This window comes from Homarus americanus, unplaced genomic scaffold (assembly GCF_018991925.1).
Source record: "Homarus americanus isolate GMGI-L3 unplaced genomic scaffold, GMGI_Hamer_2.0 scaffold20930, whole genome shotgun sequence".
Taxonomy (NCBI): domain Eukaryota; kingdom Metazoa; phylum Arthropoda; class Malacostraca; order Decapoda; family Nephropidae; genus Homarus; species Homarus americanus.
In genome coordinates this window covers 5,522,175-5,549,476 of record NW_024748502.1, presented here as the reverse complement: position 1 = coordinate 5,549,476, position 27,302 = coordinate 5,522,175, and the positions used below count along the sequence as shown (strand labels likewise).

The window sequence follows — 27,302 nt, the reverse complement described above, 5'->3', positions numbered from 1 at the left end:
TGTGGTAGATTTTTGAAACCATCCTTTCACCAATGGGGTGGCCATGACAGATCGGCTGTACCTGGAGGTCATGGCTAGGACAGTTAGGCGATGAATCCATGGAATCTGGATTCATCACAGGGTCAGTGATGTCAAGGAAAGGTTAGAAGAACACCACCGGACTGAGAGACTATGGTTCCTTGAGTAGTATGTGGGGGAGGACCTGATCTACTGGGCCAGAGTTATTTTCTCGGATGAAAAGCTTTCAACTCTACGAACTACGACCGTCTTCACTGCTGGAGACCTGATAACACCCGTTACGACCAGAAGCATGTTCACCAAGAAGTCATTTGACCGTAAACATGTGGGGCTGGATCAACCTCAACAGTGTGGGTGAGGTGGCAGAGATAAATGACAGATTCACTGCAGAGCAATATTGTATCTGGAAATTTCGGAAGAGGTGATCATACTGCCAACAGTCTGAGCATACACTCTGCCCTACACTGAGCACATCATTTTCATGCAAGTAAAGTTTTGTTAAATTTCCTAAATATGGTACATGTACAGTAGGGTCGGGATATATAGCGACTTTATACTGTGGTCCATCGGTTAACAAACGCTTCAGTTAACAAATTATCTTCCATAAGAATCTTCAATTCGGTTAATGAACAAAAATTTGATTAACGAAATCCTTACGAAAATCATGTTTTGTTTTGAACATCAGCTGATCAGCTGAGGGGGTACTCAGCCAATTCAGTAATCTGTTCTAAGTTTATATTCGTTTCCAATGGAGTAAATATCAATAAAGTTTGCTTTATAATATTTATGCATGTTTTCTATTAAAATTATTAGTCATTTTAACAATTGTTTAACATATTGATAATATATGCACTACAGGGAACTAGTTAGTTGTGCACCCATCATGTGCGTGGGTCAGCCACCAGGCGTCAGTCTGGCTTTGTTTTCTGTGGAGAGAGCACCTATTTTGTTGGTGTCTTGAATATTTTTCATTGAAATTATAGTCATTCTGAACTTTAGTTAACATATTGATAATATATAGTGCAGTGCAGTGTTTATTTAGTGAAAATAATCTTGAATTACACCTAGTAAACTTAAAATTTTATTGGTGAAATGACGGCATCAAGCATGGGTCCCGCGAAAGGTGATTTCTCTTCCATCACCACTTCCTTCTCTTCTCCCTTCTCCTCCATTTTTTTTATATTTTGTATGTGCTTTTCGGTAAGCTGGAACCAATTACCCAATATCCCATTGAAACAATGGATTCATTTAACGAAATTTTCGGTTAACAAATGACCTTCTGGAACGAATTGTGTTCGTTAACCAAGGGACAACTGTATAGCGATTTTTTATATTGCGGCTTCCAAAATAATTGACAATTTCCTATATACTGTGTAGCGATAACTTTTTTTATTTCGCGAGGGAAATCGTGCAGGAAATATTTCCAAATTTATCACTCCTGTGCGACCAAAATTATCTAAATTTTCCAATACAGTCATGCGCCGGTTAACGTCCGACCGAACAACGTCCGATCGCATATACGTCCGTGCCCCCCCCCCAAAAAAAAATTCCGTGACGCCTGCTGGACCACCACTCCACGACCCCCTGACGGAGATATGATGATCCTCCCCATACTGGTCAGATATTATGTGTTAAAGGAATATGCTTCCTTAGGCTTTTTTTAAGCATTTGCCTACAGGTGAAATGTTAACCTACATCTATTGAGGATAAAATCTTTCACCTACAAATTGACAATAACACATTTGCTGAAATCAGACATATCTAGTTGCCTCAACAATTGCAATCCCAGTTGCAATTGGGGTTGCAATTTCAAATTCTGTGGCATTACTAAAAATAGTAAAGTTTCTGGTGCACTCTAAGATTAAGAGAGAAAACGTCCTGATGTAAGAGAAAACGGACTCGTATGAGGGGGACCAAATAAAAAAAGCATCACTACATATTTTGTGGACTACAGTATTAAGCGTACCCTTTTCATCACTTTGTAATAAACCTAGCCATGCCTATGTGTGTTTATGATATTTACCATAACATTATGTATATATATTTAGTGGGTCTAAATGGTCGTAAAATGGGAAACTTGGGGTTGGGTCTTGGCTAAATGAACCAATTAGAATAAATCCCATAGGTTCTGTACTTTCGTTATCGGCGGGGTCCCAATTAGGCTTGATAACAAAGGGATGACTGCACTGTACTGTACAGTATATACTTGTGACACTGGCCACTTGCTTCTGGTGTTATGGTACAGGGGTACCAAGTGACAACACTAGGATCCCGCTTCCTCTATCAAGGAATAAACAATTAAAATTTAAATTGAAAAAAAAAAAAAAACATTCAAATAAATTACTATCTTACAAGAATCCCTCCAATGTAAGTTATATTCACCCAGGTCGTTTGGGTGGAAAATTATGAGAAGAGCTTAGTCACTCTTAAGTAATGATAAATAAACACGCAGGCAGGCCTTCAGCGCCAACTGTCAAATCTTATCTCAAATAAATAAACAAACAAATGCCAGATATTCTGTCACCTCACCTCCCGCCCCCTCCACCCCCGTCGTCTTCCCACCACCCTCGTGTTCAAGATAAAAGATTGGTGATTTTTTTATGTTTATTTTATATAATATCTCAGATTAAAGTTAGGATAATATAATTTGCATTGCTGAAACCCTTGCAAGACAGAGATTAATTTGAATATAAGAGTCATATATTTTGCTCAAGATATAAAAAATGTAGTACATTAGTGTACAATACTATAGTACATTTTATAAAAAGTTTTTCAACTGTATTTTTGGGTAGATTTACATAAATTTCTTCATTTATTTTCATCCATTTACATGCACACACCATACTAAAAGAAACGTAAAATAAATTAGTGCAAAGCTGGAGTGCACATGTACTAATTTGATTACGGTACTAAAATTGTTATGTCTAGTGCGAATTACAACATGTTTATATTCAAATAAATCAGTATCTTACAAGAATCCCAGCTATGTTAATTATATTTTCCTAGGTCATATCACTGGCATTTTAAAAGGAAAGAAGCTTAGTAGGACTGTTAAATAAACACACAGAGACCTTCACCTCAAACTTATCACCTCAACCCCCCCAACCCCTCGCTGGGTGGCGGAGCCATCAGTCCCTCCCCCCAGCCAGGCTTTTAGGCTTACAGTTTTTATCTTATATAATATCTCAGACTAAAGTTAGGAGATTATAATTTGCATTGCTGGAATCCTTGCAAGACAGCCAATAATTTGAATATAAACATCATATATTTTGCTCAAGAGATAAAAATTGTTGTACATTAGTGTACAGTACTGTAGTACATTTTATAAAAAAGTTTTTCAACTGTATTTTTGGGTAGATTTACATAGATTTCTTAGTGCAAAGCTGGAGTGCACATGTACTAATTTGATTACGGTACTAAAATTGTTTTGTCTAGTGTAAATTATAGCATGTTTATATTCAAAATAATCAGTATGTTACAAGAATCCCAGCTATGTTAATTATATTCACCCAGGTCATTTCACTGGCTTTTTATAAGAGAGAAGCTTAGTCACCTAAGAACTGATAAATATACACTCGTTAGACCTGGGCCTGTGCCAACTGTCAAACGTACTACCTCCCCTCCCCCCACGCCCCTTCGCTCACCCATCTGCTCGGCATTGCTGGAATCCTTGTAAAACAGTGAATAATTTTAATATAAACGTCATGTATTTTGCACAAGAGATAAAAATTAATCACCTGTATCACATTACAGTAGCGATTTAACAGCAAAAGTGTATACATTTGAACCCCACTTAACGCGGTCAATTGAACCCAGAGGGTCCCGCGTTAAGTGAACAACAGAACATATGGGATTAATTCCAATAGAAACCGGCCCGACCCCCAAACTCCACTTTTTGAAGGCACATACCTATGTTGTAGTAAAAATAACATCTTAATTTTATGATGGTACATGCACACAATTAATACTTAAGAGAAATAGAGAAATACAGTCGCCAAGTTAATGTCCATTCAAATAATGGACTCAACTCCCTCCCCCCTCTCACACTACACTGCGGCTCTTCCCTCAGAGAAATTTTTGGGGGAAAACCACTAAATTTTAATAAATAATACCTCAAACTAAAGTTAGGATAATACAATTGACATTGCTGGATTCCTTGTAAGACCAGGAATATTTTGAATATAAATGTCATATATTTTGCACAAAAGATAACATAGTTACCTAGAGAAAAAATTTTATCTAAAATTTGTATGTTTAATGCAAAATATATGATGTTTATATTCAAAATGATCACCAAATTATAAGAATTCCAGCAATGTAAATTATATTCTGACCGGGTAATTTGTATGAATTTTATGAGCTAAAACAAATATCTTCAGTTAATAAAAAAAAAAATAATCTTCACGACACTATCTGTCAATCAAAGTACCCCACCTTGCCTCCCCCCTCTTCCAACCGCGCGGTCAGTCCCAACCCTCCCCCCCACCCCCCACCAATCCTCCCTTCCAGAGTTTTTAACATTTAGTATTAAATAATACCTCAGATTAAAGTTAGGATAATATAATTGACATTGCTGGATTCCTTGTAAGACCAGGAATATTTTGAATATAAATGTCATATATTTTGCACAAAAGATAACATAGTTAATTTGAGAAAATTTTTTATCTAAAATTTGTATGTCTAATGCAAAATATATGATGTTTATATTCAAAATGATCATCAAATTATAAGAATTCCAGCAATGTAAATTATATTCAGACCGGGTAATTTGTATGAATTTTATGAGCTAAAACAAATATCTTCAGTTAATAAAAAAAAAATAATAATTCTTCACGGGGTAACAGATGGTCGGTCGGTCCCTCCCTCCCCCCCACCCCCCACCAACCGTCCCAAGGAGATGTGTGGGATAACCACTAAATTTTAATAAATAATACCTCAAACTAAAGTTAGGATAATATAATTGACATTGCTGGATTCCTTGTAAGACCAGGAATATTTTGAATATAAATGTCATATATTTTGCACAAAAGATAACATAGTTACTCTGAGAAAAATTTTTATCTAAAATTTGTATGTCTAATGCAAAATATATGATGTTTATATTCAAAATGATCACCAAATTATAAGAATTCCAGCAATGTAAATTATATTCTGGCCGGGTAATTTGTATGAATTTTATGAGCTAAAACAGGCAGTCAGGCAGGGTGGCGGGTGGGGCAAATCTAAAAATAGCGTCTCGAGCCGGACACTCACCGCGTATATGTGGAAAAAATCCGTGTTAAGTGAAAGTTCAGCTCTGGCGAGGCACCGCGTATATGATAAAACGCGTTAAGTGAAACCGCGTTAGGCGGGGTAATACTGTATGTACGTACTGTATATAGTATTCCACATACACACATGTAAAAATAAAAAGTTTGTGATGATTGGACAACGTCCATTTCGGTTAACGACACGTTTCCAAGAACGTATCTAGGACATTAACCGGCGCATGACTGTACAGTAATACCCCGCTTTACGCGGTTTCACTTTACGCGATTCTACATTTACGCGGTACCTTGCCAGAACTGGACTTTCACTTTAAGCGATGCATCTACCCATATACGCGTAGAGTGTCTGGCGCGAAGCTATTTTTAGATTCGACCCTCCTGCCTTCTCCCGCTTGGGCAAGCTGCGCGGTAAGGTTGCGCAGTGGATGTCTGTGTTGCGTTATCAGTGACGTCATATGACGTATCGGACTGTGATTGGGCCATGCATCCTTACCTCCCTCCACTGCTAGCTGTGATTGGTTTAAAGTAATATGACGTGTCCACCCGCGGGAGGGAGTTAAGATGACGCTTGACCTAGCCGCGTCAGTTGTATCCCTCCAGGCCACACCGTGTAAACCAGAATCCACTGTTCTGTAAAATGGCTTCCGCCGGACCACCGCCCCCAGAGAGAAACCTTGCATTACTTGGACCCAGCCGCCCTAAGCCAAAGAAGATACAACGTTCCCTAAGCTACAAAGTGAAATAAAAGATCATTCAAGAGTTGGAGAAAGGAACACGTCAAGCTGATCTCGCGTGCCAGCATGGAGTCAACGAATCTACGATTCGTACTATTAAGAAGGATGCAGCCAAGATCAAAGAACACATGAGAATCACAAAGTCTGCAGGTGCTTCAATGATGAAGTATTGCCAGAACAAGGTGCTACAAAAGGTTGAAAATTTGCTGGCGAGTTACTTGATTCGTCAGGCACGACGCAACATGGCAGTGGACAAGCGATCAGTTCAAGAGTACGCCTGTGAACTGTACGCAGCAGTGTCACGTAAGATGGGAATTGCAGAGCCCAAACCCTTCAATGCTTCCTCTGGCTGGCTGCATAGGTGTAAGAAGAGGAACAAGATTACCAACATCAACATTGGTGGTGAAGAAGCGAGTGCTGACCGTGCGGCGGCTAGAGATTTTCCTCCGTTCTTATCTGAGGTTATGGAGGAAGGACAGTACACCGACGACCAGGTGTTCAACAAGGACGAATCTGGTCTATTTTGGAAAAAGCTGCCTACCAAGACCTTCGTTGTCCAGTCTGCCAGCAAGATTCGGGGCCGGAAGTTGCAGAAGGAGCGCATCACCGTCCTCTTTACCACCAATGCTTCCGGTACCTGTAAACTCAAGTTATCGGTGATCCACACAGCCCACAAGCCACACGTCTACAAGAACGTGGACATGAGCAAGATTAATGTCCACTGGCTGACCTCACGTAAGGCGTGGATGTTCTCTGCTCTGTCCCTCTCCTGGTTTGATGACTGTGTCGTTCCCGATGTGAAGAAATTCTGCGAGCAACAGAATGTTCCATTCCACATTCTGTTGCTCCTTGACAACGCACCAGGACACTCGCCACCCCAACGTAAAAGTGGTCTTCCTTCCTCCCAACACTACGACATTAATCCAGCCCATGGACCAGGAGTTTATATGCAATATGAAAGCTGCATACTCTGCAAAGAAGTTTAAGCTCCTGAACAACTGTACCAACACCAAGGATTAGTTGCGTAAGCTGGGTGACACCAATAGCGAGAGCAAAAGCGACGAGGACGAGGACATGGAACAACAGGTGGTGAATCAAGAAGTTCTCGTTAAACAGTTTTGGAAACAATTTAACGTCAAACAAGCTGTGGACTTGTTGGTGGACGCATGGGATTAGCTGTCTGTAGCTACGATTCGTCATGCATGGAGGCATGTGTTGCATGGTATCCCAGGTGAGAGGCGGACTCAACCTGTGACTGGTGAGGTTCAGTCTGTTACAGTGGCATTGGACCTTGCAAGAGAAGCTGCACACAGTATTACAGCTGAAGGCTTCTCCGAGACCACCAATGAAGACATCCTGGAGGTGATCAGAGATCCTGAAATGATTGCCGACGAGATGTTGGAAGATGATCACGTCAGTGAAGAGGAAGGTGGTATGTCAACCCGAGACGAACACAAGTTAACGCATAGTAATGTTAAGGGTGCCATCGAGTGTGCAGAGAAACTGAAGCTCTTCCTTTCCAACGACCATGACGATGACAGCTATGAAGTCTTCCATACCTGGCTGGTGCAGGCTATGGAGCCGTACATCAAGGTGTATCAAGACAAGATCAACACTAGCCGTCAAAAAAGCATTACCGAGTTCTTCGCCCGCAACCCACCACAGCCAGCCCGAGTCAGTGATAGTGACAGTGAAGGTGACTTTGAGGGATTTGTCAGGGAGGCCCTGACAACTATGGTGGATAGTGTTGGTGATTCACCTGAGGGCCAGTAATCTGCCCTCTGCCTCGGAACCAGCCTCCATCCCCGTATGCCGACCCATCTCTTCTACTAACGTAAGTGTTAAACCTAACCTTTATTTTTCCTAACCTAACCTTTATTTTCCCTAACCTAACCTCTTCTATATTATGTGTGTGTGCATACCATCATAAAGTTAAGATAATATTTTTACTACAACATAGTTTTGTCGTCAAAAAGTGGAGTTTGGGGGTCGGGCCAGTCTCTATTGGAATTAATCCCATATGTTCTGTTGTTCACTTTACGCGGTACTACTATATACTGTACTACTGTATACAGTAATACCCCGATTTACGCGGTCAATTGAACCCACGGAGGTCTGTGTAAAACGAGAAACGCGTAAATGGAATAACAGAACATATGGGATTAATTGAAATAGAGACTGGGCCGACTCCCAAACTCCACTTTTTCCGACACAATACCTATGTTGTAGTAAAAATAACATCTTAATTTTATGATGGTATGCACACACAATTAATATTTAAGAGAAATGCAGTCAACAGGTTAATGTCCATTTAACTAATGGACACAACTCCTCCACCCCCTCTTCCCACGCTCACTCACTCCTCCCTCTGAGAAATGTTTGGGTGAAAACACTAGATTTTAAGGTATAGTAATAAATAATACCTCAGACTAAAGTTAGGATAATATAATTGACATTGCTGGATTCCTTGCAAAACCAGGAATATTTTGAATATACACGTCATATATTTTGCACAAAAGATAACATATTTGCTCTGTGTAAACAAAATTCTTACATTAGATCTAAAATTTGTATGTCTAATGCAAAATCCATGATGTTTATATTTAAAATGATCATCATATTGTAAGAATTCCAGCAATGTAAATTATATTCTGGTCGGGTAATTTGTATGAATTTTATGAGCTAAATAAAAATATACTTAACCTGCATATATGAGTAGATGCACCACGTAAAGTGGGGAATTCGGTTCTGGCAGGGTACCGTGTAAATGTAGAAACAGGTAAACGAGAACCGCATAAAGCGGGGTATACGTACAGTAGACTCGCAACTTAAGCGAGGTACGTTCCTGGGACCTAGTGTAATGCCAGAAACACTGCTAAATCGTCCTTAAATCACTATATATATATATACAGTGGTTTCTCGGTTAATGAACACAATTCGTTCCACATAGTCGTTCGTTAACCGAAAATTTCATTACCCGAATCCATTGTTTCAATGGGATACAAAATAAAAAAATATTGCAGTAAAGTACACTTAATTTAAGGTGTGTATGTAGAAGGTTCCTGGTTGATGGGAGTTAGAAGTGGGGGTGGAGGAGAAGGGAGAAGAGAAGGAAGTGGGGATGGAGAAGAAATCACCTTTCAGGGGACCCATGCTTGATGCAGTAATTTCACCAATAAAATTTTAAGTTCACTTACCGTATATCACGGCCTATAAGGCGGCGGGGTGCATAAGACGCCCCCCCCAAATTTCCATTTAAAAAGTAGCTTTTGAGCTCTATTTGCTGTATAAGACCAGTACCCCAAATGTGACACTTACCCACTGACTCAGTAGTCCTTTACCAACCATCCTTGATTTTTTAAAATAAGGCCAATTCACTTCAAGTAATGTCATCAAATTATACTCGCTGGTGTAGTGTAAACACTAGTGACGTCACTGAAGCGTGGTGGGAGTGTTCCCTCGTCTGGGTGGTGTGACTATTTATACATGTGGTTCAACAGCAACCACCGTATTCTAATTGTGATGTTTCATTAGGATTTAAGTGAAAAAGGTTACCAGTATGTACTTACTACATACATTTATTACACAAATATATATATATATATATATATATATATATATATATATATATATATATATATATATATATAATATATATATATATATATATATATATATATATATATATATATATATATATATATATATATATATATATATATATATATATATATATATATATATATATATATATATATATATATATATACTGAATATACTATGTACAAAAAATGAATGTTCAATGAATTATTTATGGTGCATTAGGGTACTAGCCACTTCTGATGGGCTATAAATAGCCTTCTTTATCTCCCCTCCATCTCACCCTGAGCCAGACGGAAGGGTCTTGGTAAATAACATGTTTGCTTATTTTCCATTTACTTTAAATAGATTTACCTAATTATTTGTTTTATTTATTTATTTATAATATACTGTAATATATTAAACACACTGTAATTATTTTCTTTAATTTATAAACTGTTTTGCGACAAAGGAATGTTCTCCAGTAGTGTTTCATTAGGATTTGAGTGAAAAAATATTACGTACTTACACAATTGTTCCTCTTACTTTGACAACACAACATACATACAGTATATTATTTCTCAGTTTTGATCTTTTTTTTTTAATTTTTGTATTTATTTATAGTTAGTTACTTAAAATAAGGCCAATTCACTTCAAGTAATGGCATCAAATATTACCAGCTGGTGTAGTGTAAACACTAGTGACGTCACTTGAGCGTCTGTAATTAACCGTCGATAGTTTCAAGAATTAATGCACTTTTCCTTTCTTGTCTCCTCACTGGCAAATGGGGGGGGGCGTGGGGAGGGGTGTGTGATGATAGCTGTGTTTATTACAGGGGTATAAATCTCTTTTACGGTATGTTAGACAGGTTTATAATACATTTTTATTATTTTAATATACCGGTAATCTTAATTTGAATCCAGCTTGCCAAACGTAAGTTTCAGTATAAAATAATTAGTGGTAAGACCTTGTGAGTGGCTTACGATGTTTTCATCACTCTTGACACACTAAACCACAATATTTAAGAGGTAAGAATTTTAAACTTGGTGGTTTAGACGACCCCCTAACTTTGGGCAGATTTTTTTAATGTTCAAATTTCGTCTTATAGGCCGTGATATACGGTAGGTTTAAATTCAAGATTATTTTATTTAAATCAACACTGCACTGCGCTTTATATTATCAATATGTCAACTTAAGTTCAGAATGACCAATAATTTCAATGTAAAAATGCAAAAATATTCAAGACACCAACAAAATCGATGTTCACTCCACTGACAAAAAAGCCAAACTGACGCCTGGTGGTTGAGTCAAGCGGCTGATGAGCGCCTCAAAAAACTAGTTCCCTGTACTGCATATATTATCAATATGTTAACTAAATTTTAACATGACTAATAACTTCAATATAAAAAATGAAAAAAATATTAAAGAGCACAACTTTCTTCATATTCAATCCACTGGAAACGAATGTAAACATAGAACAGATTACTGAATTGGCAGACTAGCCCATCAGCTGATCAGCTGATGCTCACAACAAAACGTTTTTTCGAAAGGATTTCGTTAATCAAAGTTTTGTTCGTTAACCGAATTGAAGATCCTTATAGGACGTAATTCGTTAACCGAAATTTCGTTAATCGAACCGTTCAATAACCGAGGGACCACTGTAGTGTAATACAGTAATAAAAAAATGTTGCTTTGCAAGGAGAGGTGATGATGGAAGGGATGAGGTGATGAAGCAAGGGATGAGGCGATGAGGAAAGGGATGAGGTAACGAGGCAAGAGGTGAGGTGACGAGGCAGGAGGTGAGGTGATGTGGCAAGACACTCACACAACACACATTAACAGCACTACCAAACCATTGTCATTTAACATTTTACTTTCTATTTTAAAATTAATTGATACATGATGGGTCAATCTGGCTATTTTTGCACTTGGACAATTGATCAGTGAATAAATCAGGGCATATGGAGATGCATTATACACTACAATAATACTTATTAAGTTCTGATAAATATGCTACAATATTATTTACTAAGTGCTCAAGACAGATCTTGTGGTAAGTACACACCCCCTTGAGCAGTGACAACAATGGTGCTAGAGAGATAGTGAGTGTTGGTAATATTATTAGGGAGAGCTGGAACAGTGCAATAGCTCATCTGGGATTGAGACTGTTTTTTACCTGTGTTGAGGATGGTAGAGACAGTCTAGGGTGGGAAGTTCAAGTCTCTACCATTCTTTGCTGGTCCATCACCACTCTTATTATGCCTTATTACATCACAACAAGCTGCTCCTAGGGGGCAGCACAAGAGGGACTATCACTAGGGCATTTAGGAATAATTGAATAACACATGAAGTAAGGAAGAACAAAAACACAAGAAGTCAGAGACACATGGTAAGTGTAAACAAAGAGCAAAGATGTCGGGATTGTGTCAAAGGCAGTGCACAGAGCCCCTCATGGCAAGAATTTGTATCACGCCACCACCCACCAATTTCAAGAGCTCTGCCGCTCCTCTCCCAATTGTCGGATCTCCGGGGTATCAACGAAACTTTGGGGGGTATTCCCCTTAAATGTAATCACCAGTTATGTGAAGCAGCGGTTATTGGGGCATCAGTTTTCGAGGTATTCCTGTATTGTACACAAGGGTTGTATATCACCACCACTATCATTCTAATCCTGCTTGTTTATTGGCTAACTATAGTACCTTTCAGGCATATAACTCAATAAATGTCGGTTTGTCAGGGGTGTGAAGTGGTGGTATTAACGTCATCATCATGTGAGCTGTGTTGTCACATTTTTTATAACAGTCAACCCTCGCTTTACGCGGTCCCACTTTACGCGTTTCCACGTTTACGCGGTACCCTGCCGAACACGGAATGCTCACTTTCCGCGGTGTGTGTACCCTTTTACGCGGAGAGCGGCACGAGCAGGGTGCACACAAGGTCGCCCAGTCATCAAAACATTACCGAGATCTTCACCCGCCACCCACCACAGCCGGCCCAAGTCAGTGATAGTGATAATGATAGTGAGGATATGGAGTTATATGGACTTTGAGGGGTTTGACAAAGAGGCCCTGCAAGCCTCTGTGGTGGATAGTGATACAATTGATACTAGTGATACAGGTGAGGGCCAATAATCTGCCCTCTGCCTCAGAACCAACCCCCCATCCCCGTGTGCCCAGCCATCTTTTCTACTAATGTAAGTGTTAAAAAACCTAATATTATTGATATTTCTCTTAATTATTAATTGTGTGTGCATACCATCACAAAATTAAGAAGTTATTTTTACTACAACGTACGTATTGTGTCTGAAAAAGTGGAGTTTGGGGGTCGGCCCATTCTCTATTTCAATTAATCCCATATATTATGTTGTTCACTTTACGCGTTTCTCACTTTACGCGGGCCGCCGTGGGTTCAATTGACCACGTAAAGTGAGGGTTCACTGTACATTTATTCACATCTACCAAATAACTCAATAAAATAGTGCAATTAAAAACTTGAATTGATGATAAAAATGATATGTGCATAACTAATGTTAATTTGCCAAACCAACCTTTATAAAGCAATCTATTACATTAAAGTGTGTTTGGTTTTGAGCTGAACAGATGACTGCCCTCTGTTTGGCCGAGTGGCGGGTAACATCAGCGCACGGAATGTAAGGTGGCCAAACTCCTATACAGTGGCCACTCGGTTAACTAACACAATTTGTTCCACAGAGTCGTTCGTTAACCGAATCCATTATTTCAATGGGATATTGGGTAATTGGTTCCAGCTCACAGAAAAGTACATACAAAGTCAAGCCAAAAATGCATAAAGTTAGAAACACTCCTAAAATTCCCCTAAATCGCCCTTAAATCACTATATATACTCTTACTCTTAAATCACTACTGTAATGTGATACAGGTGATTAATTTTTATCTCCTGTGCAAAATGTATGACGTTTATATTCAAATTATTCGCTGTCTTGCAAGCATTCCAGCAATGCAAATTATACTCTCCTAACTTTAGTCTGATACTATATAAGATAAAAACTTACAGCCTACTGTATAACCACTAAACCCTGGCTGGGAGGGGGAAGGAGGGGGGGAGGAAGGGAGGTGACAGTGACATGTTTGACAGTTGGCCCCAAATGTCTAGTGGAGTATTTATTTGTTTATTTATGTCCTATAGATCGAGTTTTTGTTTTTTGTTTATAAAATGTCATAGAAGTGACCAGGGAGAATATAATTTACATTGCTAGAGTTCTTATAAGATAGTGACTAAATTTTAGTAATCATTTTGTACCTTATTTTGATTGCCGTATTTTTCGGCTTGAAAGACGCTGCACCGTGGAAAACGCACCCTGATTTTGGAAATGAAATTCTAAAAAAAAAAATTACGGGTTTTAGCCCACCTGGGCACAGGTCACTGACCCACATTGGGGCCTAGGGGACGAAAATGTAATAATAATAATAATAATAATAATAATAATAATAATAATAATAATAATAATAATAATAAAAAAGAAATACAAAAATGAAATCAAAATATCAAGAGTGAGAAACAATAGAGTACCTGTATGTATGTTGTGTTGTCAAAGTAAGAGAAACAATTGAGACCCTGCAGAAAGTCAGATCATCAGCCTGGGACTTGGTCACATAGCCGCAGGGTCTACCATTAGACAATACATTATGCTTTCAATATCTTCCCAAATGGTAGTACCTTCTTGTTTGGTACATTAGCTGCCTACTACCTACACCAGTGAAACCGTTGCTTGATATACAGCCCTTTTGGCACAAGTACACACACCTCTTTGAATATCATCACTTAGAACTGCTTATCAGTCGTCATTTTCTTCAATTTAAAAAAAAATCTGTATAAGAAGGTGAAATCTTTAATACAGCACTCATTTTATACACCTGGTCACCTCCACATCTTAGGGGCTGTAGTGTTTACATTCTTTCTCTTGTTTTTGCCTATGTGACAACGACGGGAAATATTTTCCAACAGTAGAAGGTAAGCAAATGTAAACATGTATATCAACGTCTATGTAAAACAAAATCTTTATTTAAAAACAAAATAAAAGTAAAAAAAAACTCGTTTTTTGCAAAACCAGTGACTGATTGGTTCTACATAATTATAAAACTGAAGAAAATAAGTCCTCCATTGTAGCTGTATTAAAATTAATGTAGAAAAATTAATATGGTTGTTTTAAGTAATGTTATTTAATGTTAATAAATGGAACAATGGAAGAAGCTAACAATTAAGGGTAAAAAAAAAGTGAGATCACGTATGTAAGTGAGCACGTGTAAACATATCGTCATTACTCTACATAAGAATATGAAAGCAACACTTATTTATTGTTCATATATGTTTAAATTAATGTTTCTGAATTTCTTTTTGATTGAATTATTGTTTATGTGTGCAAATTGAACAATACAATTTATTAATAATACGAAGAATATTAAAACACACGAGGAGACAAGACGTCATTGTTTTTGTTGTTTACAAAACCAGTGACCGATTGGTTCTACAAATAAAACTGAAGAAAATAAGACCCTGGTTGTAGCTGTAGTAAAATTAGTATGGTTGTTTAAAGTAATGTTATTTAATGTTAATAAATGGAACAATGGAAATAGATAACAATTAAGGGTAAAAAAAAAGTGAGATCACGTATGTAAGTGAGCACATGTGTAAACATATCATCATTACTCTACATAAGAATATGAAAGCAACACTTATTTATTGTTCATATATATTTTAATTAATGTTCCTGAATTAAAAAACAAAATTCTACCCACCAGTGGTAGTATAGTTGAAAACATAAGGACAGCCAATGTTGTTGTGTTTGTGTTTTGACTTGGATGACGAAGTTGTATTTAAATTTGGAAGATTTTAATTTTGTGGGGTTTTTACAGTCTAAATGGGTATCCAAATATGAGAGCCTACTGTAAATAGGTGTCCAAATATGACAGCCTACATATAAAGAAACAAACATTCCTGCATTTGAGACCAGCAGACAACCTTTAGCAGTTCCTCAATAGATGGCGCTGCCGCACCACTGCCATGAGTAAACAAACCACACAGCAAGAAGGGTTTATTATTATTTTTTTTTTGCAATATATCAACAATATTAGTTAAATCAATACTTTTATAGAACTGTATAGAGAATACTTGTAATTGTTAAGTACTGTAATGAGGTAACAGTCTTTGTAAGGGGCTGATTTCAAAAACCTCCGCTACAACTCATCGACTAGTGTCCTGGAAGACCTGGAAGACACATGGTAATTTTCAAGGTATATTTTTGTCATAAAAAGTGCGTCTTTTAAGCCGAAAAATACGGTACATGTACAGTACAGCTTTGCCCTTAGGACAGTGTGTGCATGTAAATGAGTTTCAATAAATGAATAAAGTTACATATATCGAGCCAAAAATATTAGTTGTAAAACTTTATGTAGACAAGAGCTTGGATGGTTAAATTTTAGAATGACCAATAATTTTAATATAAAAAATGCAAAAATATTCAAGAACACAACTTTCTTGATATTTATTCCACTGGAAACGAATGTAAACAAAGAAGAGATTACTGTATTGGCGGACTAGCCGATCAGCTGATGCTCACAACAAAACGTGTTTGTTGTAAGGATTTCGTTAATCGAAGTTTTGTTCGTTAACCGAATTGAAGATTTTTATGGGAGCTAATTTGTTAACCAAAATTTTGTTAATCGAACCGTTCGTTAACCGAGGGACTACTGTATTGTGAGAGCTAATGTGACTATTGTGATAAGGTGGTGATTCTTGTAGTTCCTGTTGAGTGTGCACATATTATGTTAAAACTGCAATAAGTAAGAATAAGACATCAAATAAAACACTATAAAATCATGAAGATCTCTTGGAGAGCCTCAGGATGCACAAACATGATGTTAGAAAATATCATATCCAAAAAAAAAAGAAGAGGAGGAGGGGGGATAGAGGAGAAGGAGAAACAGAGGAGAAGGAAGAATGGAGAAGGAATGAAGGAGAAGGAAGAACAGGGGAGGAATGGTGGAGGAAACCAATATGTCTCCCAGATAATGGAAATACAGGAGACCAATATGTCTCCCATATGATGGAGACACAAGGGAGGAGGAAGGAAGGAGACCAATATGCCTTCCAGAGGCTGGATACACAGTAACTCACTTACCTTGGTAAACGATGTCTTGGGCATGGTACAAAGTGGAACAACTGAGGAACAGAATAAAGGAAATTGAAGATCTGTGGCAGGAAAAACAATAATACTGTTTTGCTAAAATGGCCAATGATTGCCACCACAGCAAAGGTCATCCCCGCAAAGTACGTAAATGTGTCCCCAACAAAGGCTCTTGCAGGATACCTGTTCCAGGGGTAGAGAAAAAAAAAATTTAAGCATTTAATGAATGAATCTATCAGTGGCCTGTTAAAATGTTATTTAATTTTACGTTTGGTAGCAAGACCCATGCAAATACAGTACAGTACATAAAATTTTGCTGAGCATAGGATAAAAAGATTGTCAAGTTATTTTCAAAATTCAGGGTAACCTGTTGGTTTAAATATTTTGTTGATACAGTACTGTACTCATATTTTTGGATATATATATATATACAGTATAGTCTGGGTTTACGCGGATATTTTATACAAGGACGGCCATTTACGCGGCACCTGTCCAGAAGCGGTAATTATTATTTACGCAGTAAATGCCATCATATACGCGGCAAGCGGTGGGGCAAGTGCTGGGCGCTGACGTCATCACTGATGTCGCGGACTGTAATTGGACCACGTATCCTTACCACCCACGCACCCCCTCCGCCGAGCGCTGTGATTGATCTATTTAACCTTGCCACCCCTGCCACCCTCGCTCTCAACCATCGCCGCACCACTCTGACTGTCCCCGCCAATATTCACTCATGCCCAGGAACCGTTTTTTTTTCTTTCTACACAATGGCTTCCGCTGGACCCCCATCACCCCCGTGAAGCCCTGAACTACCTGGCCCAAGCCGCCCCAAGCCCAAGAAGGTGCGACGCGCCTTAAGCTATGAGGTTAAGTACAAGATCGTTCAGGAGTTAGAAAAAGGCAAAAGGCAGGTGGATCTGGCCAGACAATATGGAGTGAATGAATCGACGATCAGCACGATCAAAAAGAATGTAGGCAAAATCAATGAATGCATGAACATTACTAATTCTGCAGGTGCCTCGATGGTGAAATATTGCCACAATAAGGTGCTGCTGAAGACCGAGAGTTTGTTGGTAAGCTACATTATTCGTCAATCAAGAAGGAACATGGCGGTCGACACTCGGGCACTGCAGGACAACGCCCGAGAACTCTATGCAGCAGTAGCAAGAAAAATGGGGGTTGCAGAGCCCAAGCCCTTCAGTGCTTACGCTGGGTGGCTGCAAGGTTTTAAACGATGCAACAAGATCACGAATATTGAGATAGTCGAAGAAGGAGCAAGTGCCGATCGGGCTGCCGCCATGAATTTTCCCCCATTTTTACGGAAAATTATGGAGGAAGGACAGTACACCGACGACCAAGTGTTCAATATGGATGAATCAGGGTTGTACCGGAAGAAATTTCCATCCAAGACCTTCGTAGTCAAGTATGCTAGCAAGTGTCAGGGGCGCAAAACGCAGAAGGAGCGCATCACCTTACTGTTCACCACCAATGCTTCCGGCACTGCTAAGCTGAAGTTGTCTGTGATCCACAAAGCCCGCAAGCTGCATGCCTACAAGAATATGGACATGAGCAAGTTAAATGTCCACTGGCTAACCTTATGGAAAGCATGGATGTTCTCTGGTCTGTCCCTCTCCTGGTTTGACAACTGTCTCGTTCCTGGTATCAAGAAACTCTGCGTGGAAAATAATGTGCATTCAACATTTTGTTGCTCCTCGACAACGCACCAGGACACTCGCCCCTTTTGCTGGATCGTCACCCCAATGTAAATGTGGTCTTCCTTCCCGCTAACACTACGTCGTTAATCCAGCCCATGGATCAGAAGTTGATTTGCAACGTGAAGGCTGCTTTCTCCGCCAAGAAGTTTCGGCTCCTGACCGACCTCACCAACACCAAGGGTGAACTGCAGAACCTAGGGAGTGGCACCGATAGCGAGAGAGAGAAAGAGGAACACGAACAAGATTTGGCGGACAATGAAGTGCGGGTCAAGCAGTTCTGGAAGCTGTTTAACGTGAAAAAGGCTGTTGATTTCTTGGTGGAGGCATGGGGGCAGCTATCTGTGGCAACGATTCAGCAAGCGTGGCGGCATGTGTTGGAGGGCATCCCTGGTGGGAGGCAGAGGCAAACCGTGGCTGGCGAGGCTCAGTCTGGTGCTGTGGCATTGGAGAATGCAAGAGAGGCTGCACAAACTGTTAAAGCTGCAGGCTTCTCCGAGACCACCAACGAGGACATCCTGGAGGTAATCAGGCAACCTGAAGTGTCTGCGGTCGAGATGTTGGAAGATGATGACATCAGTGAGCAGCAAGGTGTTACAGAACAACAAGAGCAGAACTAACACATGCTGATGTGAAGGAGGACATCGAGTTAGCTGAGAGAATTAAGTTCATCCTTGCCAAAGACACGGGCAATCATCGCAATGAAGTGTCTAATAACCTTCTGTTGCAATCCCTGGAGCCCAATATTCAGCAGTATCACGACCACATCAATGCTAGCCATCAACAAAATATCACCAAGTTCTTCACCTGCCACCCACCACAGCCAGCCCAAGTCAGTGATAGTGAGGATATGGACTTCGAGGGGTTTGATGAGGAGGTCCTGCTAGCCTCTGCCTCGGAACCAACCCCCCCCCATCTTCTTGTGCCCAGCCATCTCTTCTACTAACGTAAGTGTTAAATAGCCTAATACAGTGGTCCCTCAGTTAACGAACGGTTCGGTTAACGAATTACCTTCTATAAGAATCTTCAAATCGGTTAACGAAAAAAAATTTGATTAACGAAATCCTTACGAAAAACACGTTTTGTTGTGAGCATCAGCTGGTCAGCTGATGGCCGAGTCTGCCAATTCAGTAATCTGTTCTATGTTTACATTAGTTTCCAGTGGAGTAAATATCAATAAAGTTGTGCTTTATAATTTTTGCATGTTATAAATTAAAATTATTAGTCATTTTAACATTTATTAACATATTGATAATATATGCAGTACAAGAAACTTATTTAGTTGTGCTCCCTTCAGATGCGTGAGTCGATCACAAGGCATCAGTTGGGACTTTGAAACTGTGGAGAGAGCACCTATTTTGTTGGTGTCTTGAATATTTTTGCATTTTTCATAGAAATTATTGGTCATTCTGCACTTAAGTTAACACATTGATAATATATAGCGCAGTGCAGTGTTGATTTAATGAAAATAATTTTGAATTACACCTAGCAAACTTTAAATTTTATTGGTGAAATGACGGCATCAAGCATGGGTCCCCTGAAAGGTGATTTCTCCTCCATCCCCACTTCCTTCTCTTCTCCCTTCTCCTCCACCCCCACTTCTAATTGCCATCATCATCATCATCAACCAGGAGCCTTCTACATGCACACCTTAAAGAAAGTGTACTTTACTGCATTTTTTTTTACTTTGTATATACAGTAGGCCCTTAACATATGCGGGGGTTAGGTAACAGAGATACCTGTGAATGTTAAAAATCCGTGTACTTTTGCTGCCCCCAAAAAAAAACCCTGGCCCCCCATGTCCTTATTTACCATATATACCTGTGTGTAGTTCGAGTTTTAAAGACCAAATTATTTGGCAAAAAATTGGGGGTCGACATCTAAACGGGTAATAGTTTCGTTAGGTTGAAAAATATTTACCAGTAACTACCAGTAAACAATGGAAACGACGCACCAACGCACCACCAGCTGTGAGTGTCGGTACAGTTGCCAGGGCAGATCTCTTGCGTCATCATAGCAAGCCCAAAGTAGCCAAATGCATGGTATGGTATGCACAGGACGATGTAAAACATAAAGTATTCATTTTTTAAAGTTTATCTATAGATACTGTACATAAATTTTTGTTCATTACATTTGAAACATCAATCTTTGTTAATTAAATTTGAAACAAAAGAAAACTACGATACCGTATTTTCATTTAAATATTACATCACAAGTATATTTTACCTTAACTGTGACTGAATGAATATATTCTCAGAAATAAATATGGAACTGTAATATTTTGGCTGAAATGATGTACAGTACATATTACAGTGGAAAGTGGGATAAAATCATGACGAAAATAATGAGTTTTGCTTTCTTTCGTTGTTCAAAATTATTTACCGTAATCACTTTTCGAATGATTTTCAGTTTAAAACTGTTGTACTGTATTACAATAATATTCTATCCTATCATTAGCCTCATAATCCCACAACTGAAAACCATTCGAAAAGCGATTACGGTAACATCTTTTGAACAAAAGAAAGCAAAAGTCATTGCTTTCGTCACAATTTTATCCCACTTTCCACTGGAATACGCACGTCATTTCAGCAAAAATATTACATTTCCATATTCTCAGAAATAAATAGTAGTTTTGTTGAAATGTAATGTCCAGTATTTAATTTTAAAATGCAAAAACCAATAAAAACAATTAATACTGTACACCCGTAATGTACAGGCTGGCATCTCCACTCATCCCTGCTCCCGCCGGTCACCACTCCTCCCCGTGCTATCCCTCCGCCTCCTCCACATCGTCACTACTGTTGTTTTACAATAATATTTTATCCTAATTCACTTGAATAAATACTACGATACCATATTTCTGAATATTTTCATTAAAATCCATTAAAATCATTTTCTTTGTCATCGTCTTCAGCACCAAACAGCTCCTCCCAGTCCTCTCCTTGAACAGGGTTAGAGGGTACGCGTTTTTCGAATCGTTTTCAGTTAAAAAACTGTTACATCACATGTATATTTTACCTAAACTGTGCCTGAATGAATATATTCTCAGAAATAAATAGTAGTTTTGCTGAAACGTGATGTATTTCAATGTAAAATAGGATAAAATACATGACGAAAACAAAAGACTTTATCTAACCTTCCGATGTTCACGAGATGTTACTCGTTTTTTAATAGTTTTCGGTTAAAATACTGTTATATTACAATGATTTTCTATTCATACTGTGCTTGATATACTACTTTCACGGAAATGTAATATTTTTGCTGAAATGACGTACGTATTACAGTGGAAAGTGGGATAAAATCGTGACGAAAACAATGATTTTCGCTTTCTTTCGTTCAAAAGATGTTACCGAAATTGCTTTTGAATGGTTTTCAGTTAAAAAACTGTTGCATCACAAGTGAATTAGGATAGAATATTATTGTAATACAACAGTCATTGCTTTCGTCACTTTCCACTGTAATATGTACGTCATTTCAGCAAAAATATTACATTTCCATATTCTCAGAAATAAATAGTAGTTTTGCTGAAACGTAATGTATTTCAATGTAAATTAGGATAAACTACATGAAAACAAAAGACTTTACCTAACCTTCCGATGTTCAAGATATGTTACTCGTTTTTTTAATAGTTTTCGGTTAAAATACTGTTATATTAGTGATATTCTATTCATACTGTGCTTGATATAATACATTCACGGAAATGTAATATTTTTGCAACTACAATGCTGATGTCAACACAAGCGTGGTTACAGCGAGACTGACTTGAGTGAGGGAGAGCTATGCGTGTGTGTGTGTGAGTTAGCGGGAGCGGGCGATGTGCAGTGTTCGGTGCCGAGCGCTATTTGAATGGTGCGCGATTTGAATGTACTTCAATTACTTCAATGTACAGAATATTCCTCCGGAGGGGCAATCCGCGTATTTGCGAATCCGTGAATGCTAAACCCGCGTATATGAAGGGCCGACTGTACTTTTCTGTGAGCTATATCCTATTGAAACAATGGATTCGGTTAACAAAATTTTCGGTTAAAAAACGACCTTCTGGAACGAATTGTGTTCGTTAACCGAGGGACCACTGTGTATTATTGATATTTCTCTTAAACAGTCATGCGCCGGTTAACGTCCGCCCAAACAACGTCCGATCGCATATACGTCCGTACCCCCCCCAAAAAAAAACCCGTGACGCCTGCTGGACCACCATTCCACAACCCCCTGACGGAGACACGATGATCCTCCCCATACTATCAGATATTATGTGTTAAAGGAATATGCTTCCTTACTTAGGCTTTTTTTAAGCATTTGCCTACAGGTGAAATGTTAACCTACGTCTATTGAGGATAAAATCTTTCACCTACAAATTGACAATAACACATTTGCTGTAATCAGACATATCTAGTTACAATTGGGGTTGCAATTTCAAATTCTGTGGCATTACTAAAGATAGTAAAGTTTCTGGTGCACTCTAAGATTAAGAGAGAAAACGGAGGACTCAGGCGTCCTGATGTGAGAGAAAACAGACTCGTATGATGGGGGACCAAATAAAAAAAGCATAGCTACATGTTTTGTGGACTACAGTATTAAGCATACCCTTTTCATCACTTTGTAATAAGCCTAGCCATGCCTATGTGTGTTTATGATATTTACCATAACATTATGTATATATATTTAGTGGGTCTAAATGGTCGTAAAATGGGAAACTTGGGGTTGGGTCTTCGGTGCCTGAACCAATTACAATAAATCCCATAGGTTCTGTACTTTCGTTATCGGCGAGGTCCCAATTAGGCGTGATAACCAAGGGATGACTGTGCTGTACTGTATATACTTGTGACACTGGCCAGTTGCTTCTGGTGTTATGGTACAGGGGTACAAAGTGACAGCACGAGGATTCCGCTTCCTCTATCAAGGAATAAACAATTAAAATTTAAAATGAAAAAAAAAAACCATTCAAATAATGGGACCTAGCGAACCGAAATAGACCTAGAGCGGGCACAATCACATATGCATCGCGTATTCTTATAGATTGTGCTGCTAGGCGTACGTTATCTAGTGGTTTTAGTCAATATTGTACAGTAACAATGGACCTAAGTGCAAACCTGTATTGTACATGTACTAAATGATTACGGTACTAAAATTGTTATGTCTATTGCAAATATAGCTTGTTTATACAGGTATTCAAATAAATTACTATCTTACAAGAATCCCTCCAATGTAAGTTATATTCACCCAGGTCGTTTGGGTGGCAAATTATGAGAAGAGCTTAGTCACTCTTAAGTAATGATAAATAAACACGCAGGCCTTCAGCACCAACTGTCAAATCTTATCTCAAATAAATAAATAAACAAACGCCAGACATTCTGTCACCTCACCTCCCGCCCCCTCTTCCCACCCTGGTGATTTCTTTATGTTTATTTTATATAATATCTCAGACTAAAGTTAGGATAATATAATTTGCATTGCTGAAATCCTTGCAAGACAGAGATTAATTTGAATATAAGCGTCATATATTTTGCTCAAGATATAAAAAATGTAGTACATTAGTGTACAATACTGTAGTACATTTTATAAAAAGTTTTTCAACTGTATTTTTGGGTAGATTTACATAAATTTCTTCATTTATTTTCATCCATTTACATGCACACACCATACTAAAAGAAACGTAAAAGAAATAAATGACCTTAGTGCAAAGCTGGAGTGCACATGTACTAATTTGATTACGGTACTAAAATTGTTATGTCTAGTGCGAATTACAACATGTTTATATTCAAATAAATCAGTATCTTACAAGAATCCCAGCTATGTTAATTATATTCTCCTAGGTCATATCACTGGCATTTTAAAATGAGAGAAGCTTAGTAGGACTGTTAAATAAACACACAGAGACCTTCACCTCAAACTTATCACCTCAACCCCCCCAACCCCTCGCTGGGTGGCGGAGCCGTCAGTCCCTCCCCCCCAGCCAGGCTTTTAGGCTTACAGTTTTTATCTTATATAATATCTCAGACTAAAGTTAGGAGATTATAATTTGCATTGCTGGAATCCTTGCAAGACAGCCAATAATTTGAATATAAACGTCATATATTTTGCTCAAGAGATAAAAATTGTTGTACATTAGTGTACAGTACTGTAGTACATTTTATAAAAAAGTTTTTCAACTGTATTTTTGGGTAGATTTACATAGATTTCTTCATTTATTTTCATCCATTTACATGCACACACCATACTAAAAGAAACGTAATAGAAATAAATGACCTTAGTGCAAAGCTGGAGTGCACATGTACTAATTTGATTACGGTACTAAAATTGTTTTGTCTAGTGCAAATTATAGCATGTTTATATTCAAATTAATCAGTATGTTACAAGAATCCCAGCTATGTTAATTATATTCACCCAGGTCATTTCACTGGCTTTTTATAAGAGAGAAGCTTAGTCACCTGAGAACTGATAAATATACACGCGTTAGACCTGGGCCTGTACCAACTGTCAAACGTAATACCTCCCCTCCCCCCACGCCCCCTCGCTCGCCCATCTGCTCGGCGTTGCTGGAATCCTTGTAAAACAGTGAACAATTTTAATATAAACATCATGTATTTTGCACAAGAGATAAAAATTAATAACCTGTATCACATTACAGTAGTAATTTAAGAGTAAAAGTGTATATGTCCGTATATAGTATTCCACATACACGTAAGTATAAATAAAAAGTTTATGTGATGATCGGACAACGTCCATTTCGGTTAACGTCACGTTTCCAAGAACGTAGCTAGACCCCGACTTACGACTACATGGACTTACGTTCATTGGTACTTATGACCTGCTTTGACCGTACGTCCATACGGGACATACGACTGCAACCGTCATGACCAAAAATATTTTCAAATGACGCGCGCATTTTCTATACCGAAACGTTTCCGTCCCGGGCGAGAAGGAGGGGTGTCTTGGGTCGCCTCGTGGGTACACTCACTCAGTGGAGCGCTTTGTTTGTGTTTGGCTATCGTATCCTATACTGATCGCGTTGTGAACTTTCGTTATTATCGTATTTAATTGACTTTATAATGACTGGAAAGCGTAAAAGTGAGAGTGCTGGTGGTGCTCCAAGGAAAAGGAGACAGGCAATTACTTTTGAGATGAAACTGAAGATAATATCACAGTATGAGAATGAAAAAACAGTAGCAACAATCTCACGCGACCTAGGTTTCTCACACTCGACTATATCCACTATTCTGAAGCACAAGGAACGTATTCGTGAAGTAGTGAAAGGAACAACACCTATAAAGGGAACTATAATATCAAAGAAAAGAGAAGGTCCTATCCACGATATGGAAAAATTATTGGTGATATGGATAGAAGACCAGATACAGAAGCGTGTACCCTTAAGCGTTCTAACCATACAGGCTAAAGCAAGAAGCCTGTTCCAAAGCCTGAAGGAGCAGGCAGGAGATGAATGTGATCAAACATTTACAGGAAGTCAAGGGTGGTTTGATAGATTTAAAAAACGCTACAGTCTACACAATGTTAAGGTGAGTGGAGAGGCAGCTGGTGCCGATGTTGGTGCTGCCGACACTTTTAAGGAGGAGTTAGATGATGTGATTTTGGAAGGGAATTATTTGCCTGAGCAAATATTCAATGTGGACGAGACTGGATTATTGTGGAAGCGCATGCCTGAGCGGACATACATCCACAAAGAGGCAAAAACAATGCCCGGATTCAAGGCATTCAAGGACAGCATTACACTTCTGTTGGGGGGAATGTTGCTGGTTTCAAGCTAAAGCCCTTCATGATCTATCATTCAGGGAACCCCAGGGCTTTTAAACATGTCAGCAAGCACACACTGCCAGTGTTTTATCGCAGTAACAAGAGAGCCTGGATGACCCTAGTACTGTTTGAGGATTGGTTCATGACCTGTTTCATTCCACGAGCCAAGGAGTATTGTCTGCAACAAAGGATTCCATTCAAGATTTTACTGATTTTGGATAATGCTCCGGGACACCCACCACACCTGGACGACATGCACCCTAATGTTAAGGTAGTGTACATTCCACCTAACACTACCTCTATCATCCAACCCATGGATCAAGGTGCTATTGCTTCCTTTAAAGCGTATTATTTACGCACGACCTTCGCTCAGGCTGTTGCTGCTACTGAAGGTGAGAAAACGGCAGGCAGTTTTGGAAGGAGTACAACATTTTGTCATGTATAAAGAACAATAGTGCAGCATGGGATCAGGTTACAAAACATTGCATGAATGGAATATGGAAGAAAATCCTGAAAAGATATGTGCACAGTTTCAAAGGATTTAATGCAAATGAAGTTATTTTGGATATTAGTAACAAGATAGTGGAGTTAGGTAAACAGCTGGAGTTAGAAATTGATACTGAAGATGTTGGACAGTTGGTTGAAAGTGTAGCAGAAGAGCTCAGTAACGAGGATCTTATTGAACTAGATGCACAGAAAATTGCAGAGGAAGAAGAGAGACAAAATGTAGAAGAAGAGCCTGCACCCCCCAAAAAGTTTTCAGTGAAACAAATGGCAGAGGCATTTGCTACAATTAATAAAGCAATGCAAATGTTTGATGGCATGGATCAAAATTATGAGCGTTATGCCAAAGTTGACAGAACGATCCAAGATGCACTTGCTTGCTACAGAGAAATTTATAATGAAAAGAAAAAGCAAACTGTGCAGTCTAAATTGGACATCTATTTCAAGAAGTCCCCCAGTGCTGTCTCCTCACGCCCCACCAGTGCTGCCTCTTCACTCCCTCAAGATGATCCAATACCTTCAACCAGCAAGTTACCACAGTACATAAACCTGTCTGAAGAAAGCGACATTGATGACC

General features: G+C 38.8%; 1 protein-coding gene across 1 annotated transcript in view; it reads right to left on the bottom strand.

Annotated features, from left to right (window-relative positions):
• LOC121880280 (UDP-N-acetylglucosamine--dolichyl-phosphate N-acetylglucosaminephosphotransferase-like) overlaps positions 1 to 27,302 on the bottom strand; it is a 102,635-nt gene that overhangs the window by 38,146 nt on the left and 37,187 nt on the right. The window contains exon 3 of the mRNA XM_042387437.1: positions 16,755 to 16,943. Coding sequence (XP_042243371.1) covers positions 16,755 to 16,943 — 189 coding nt within the window. The remainder of the gene's footprint in view (positions 1 to 16,754; positions 16,944 to 27,302) is intronic.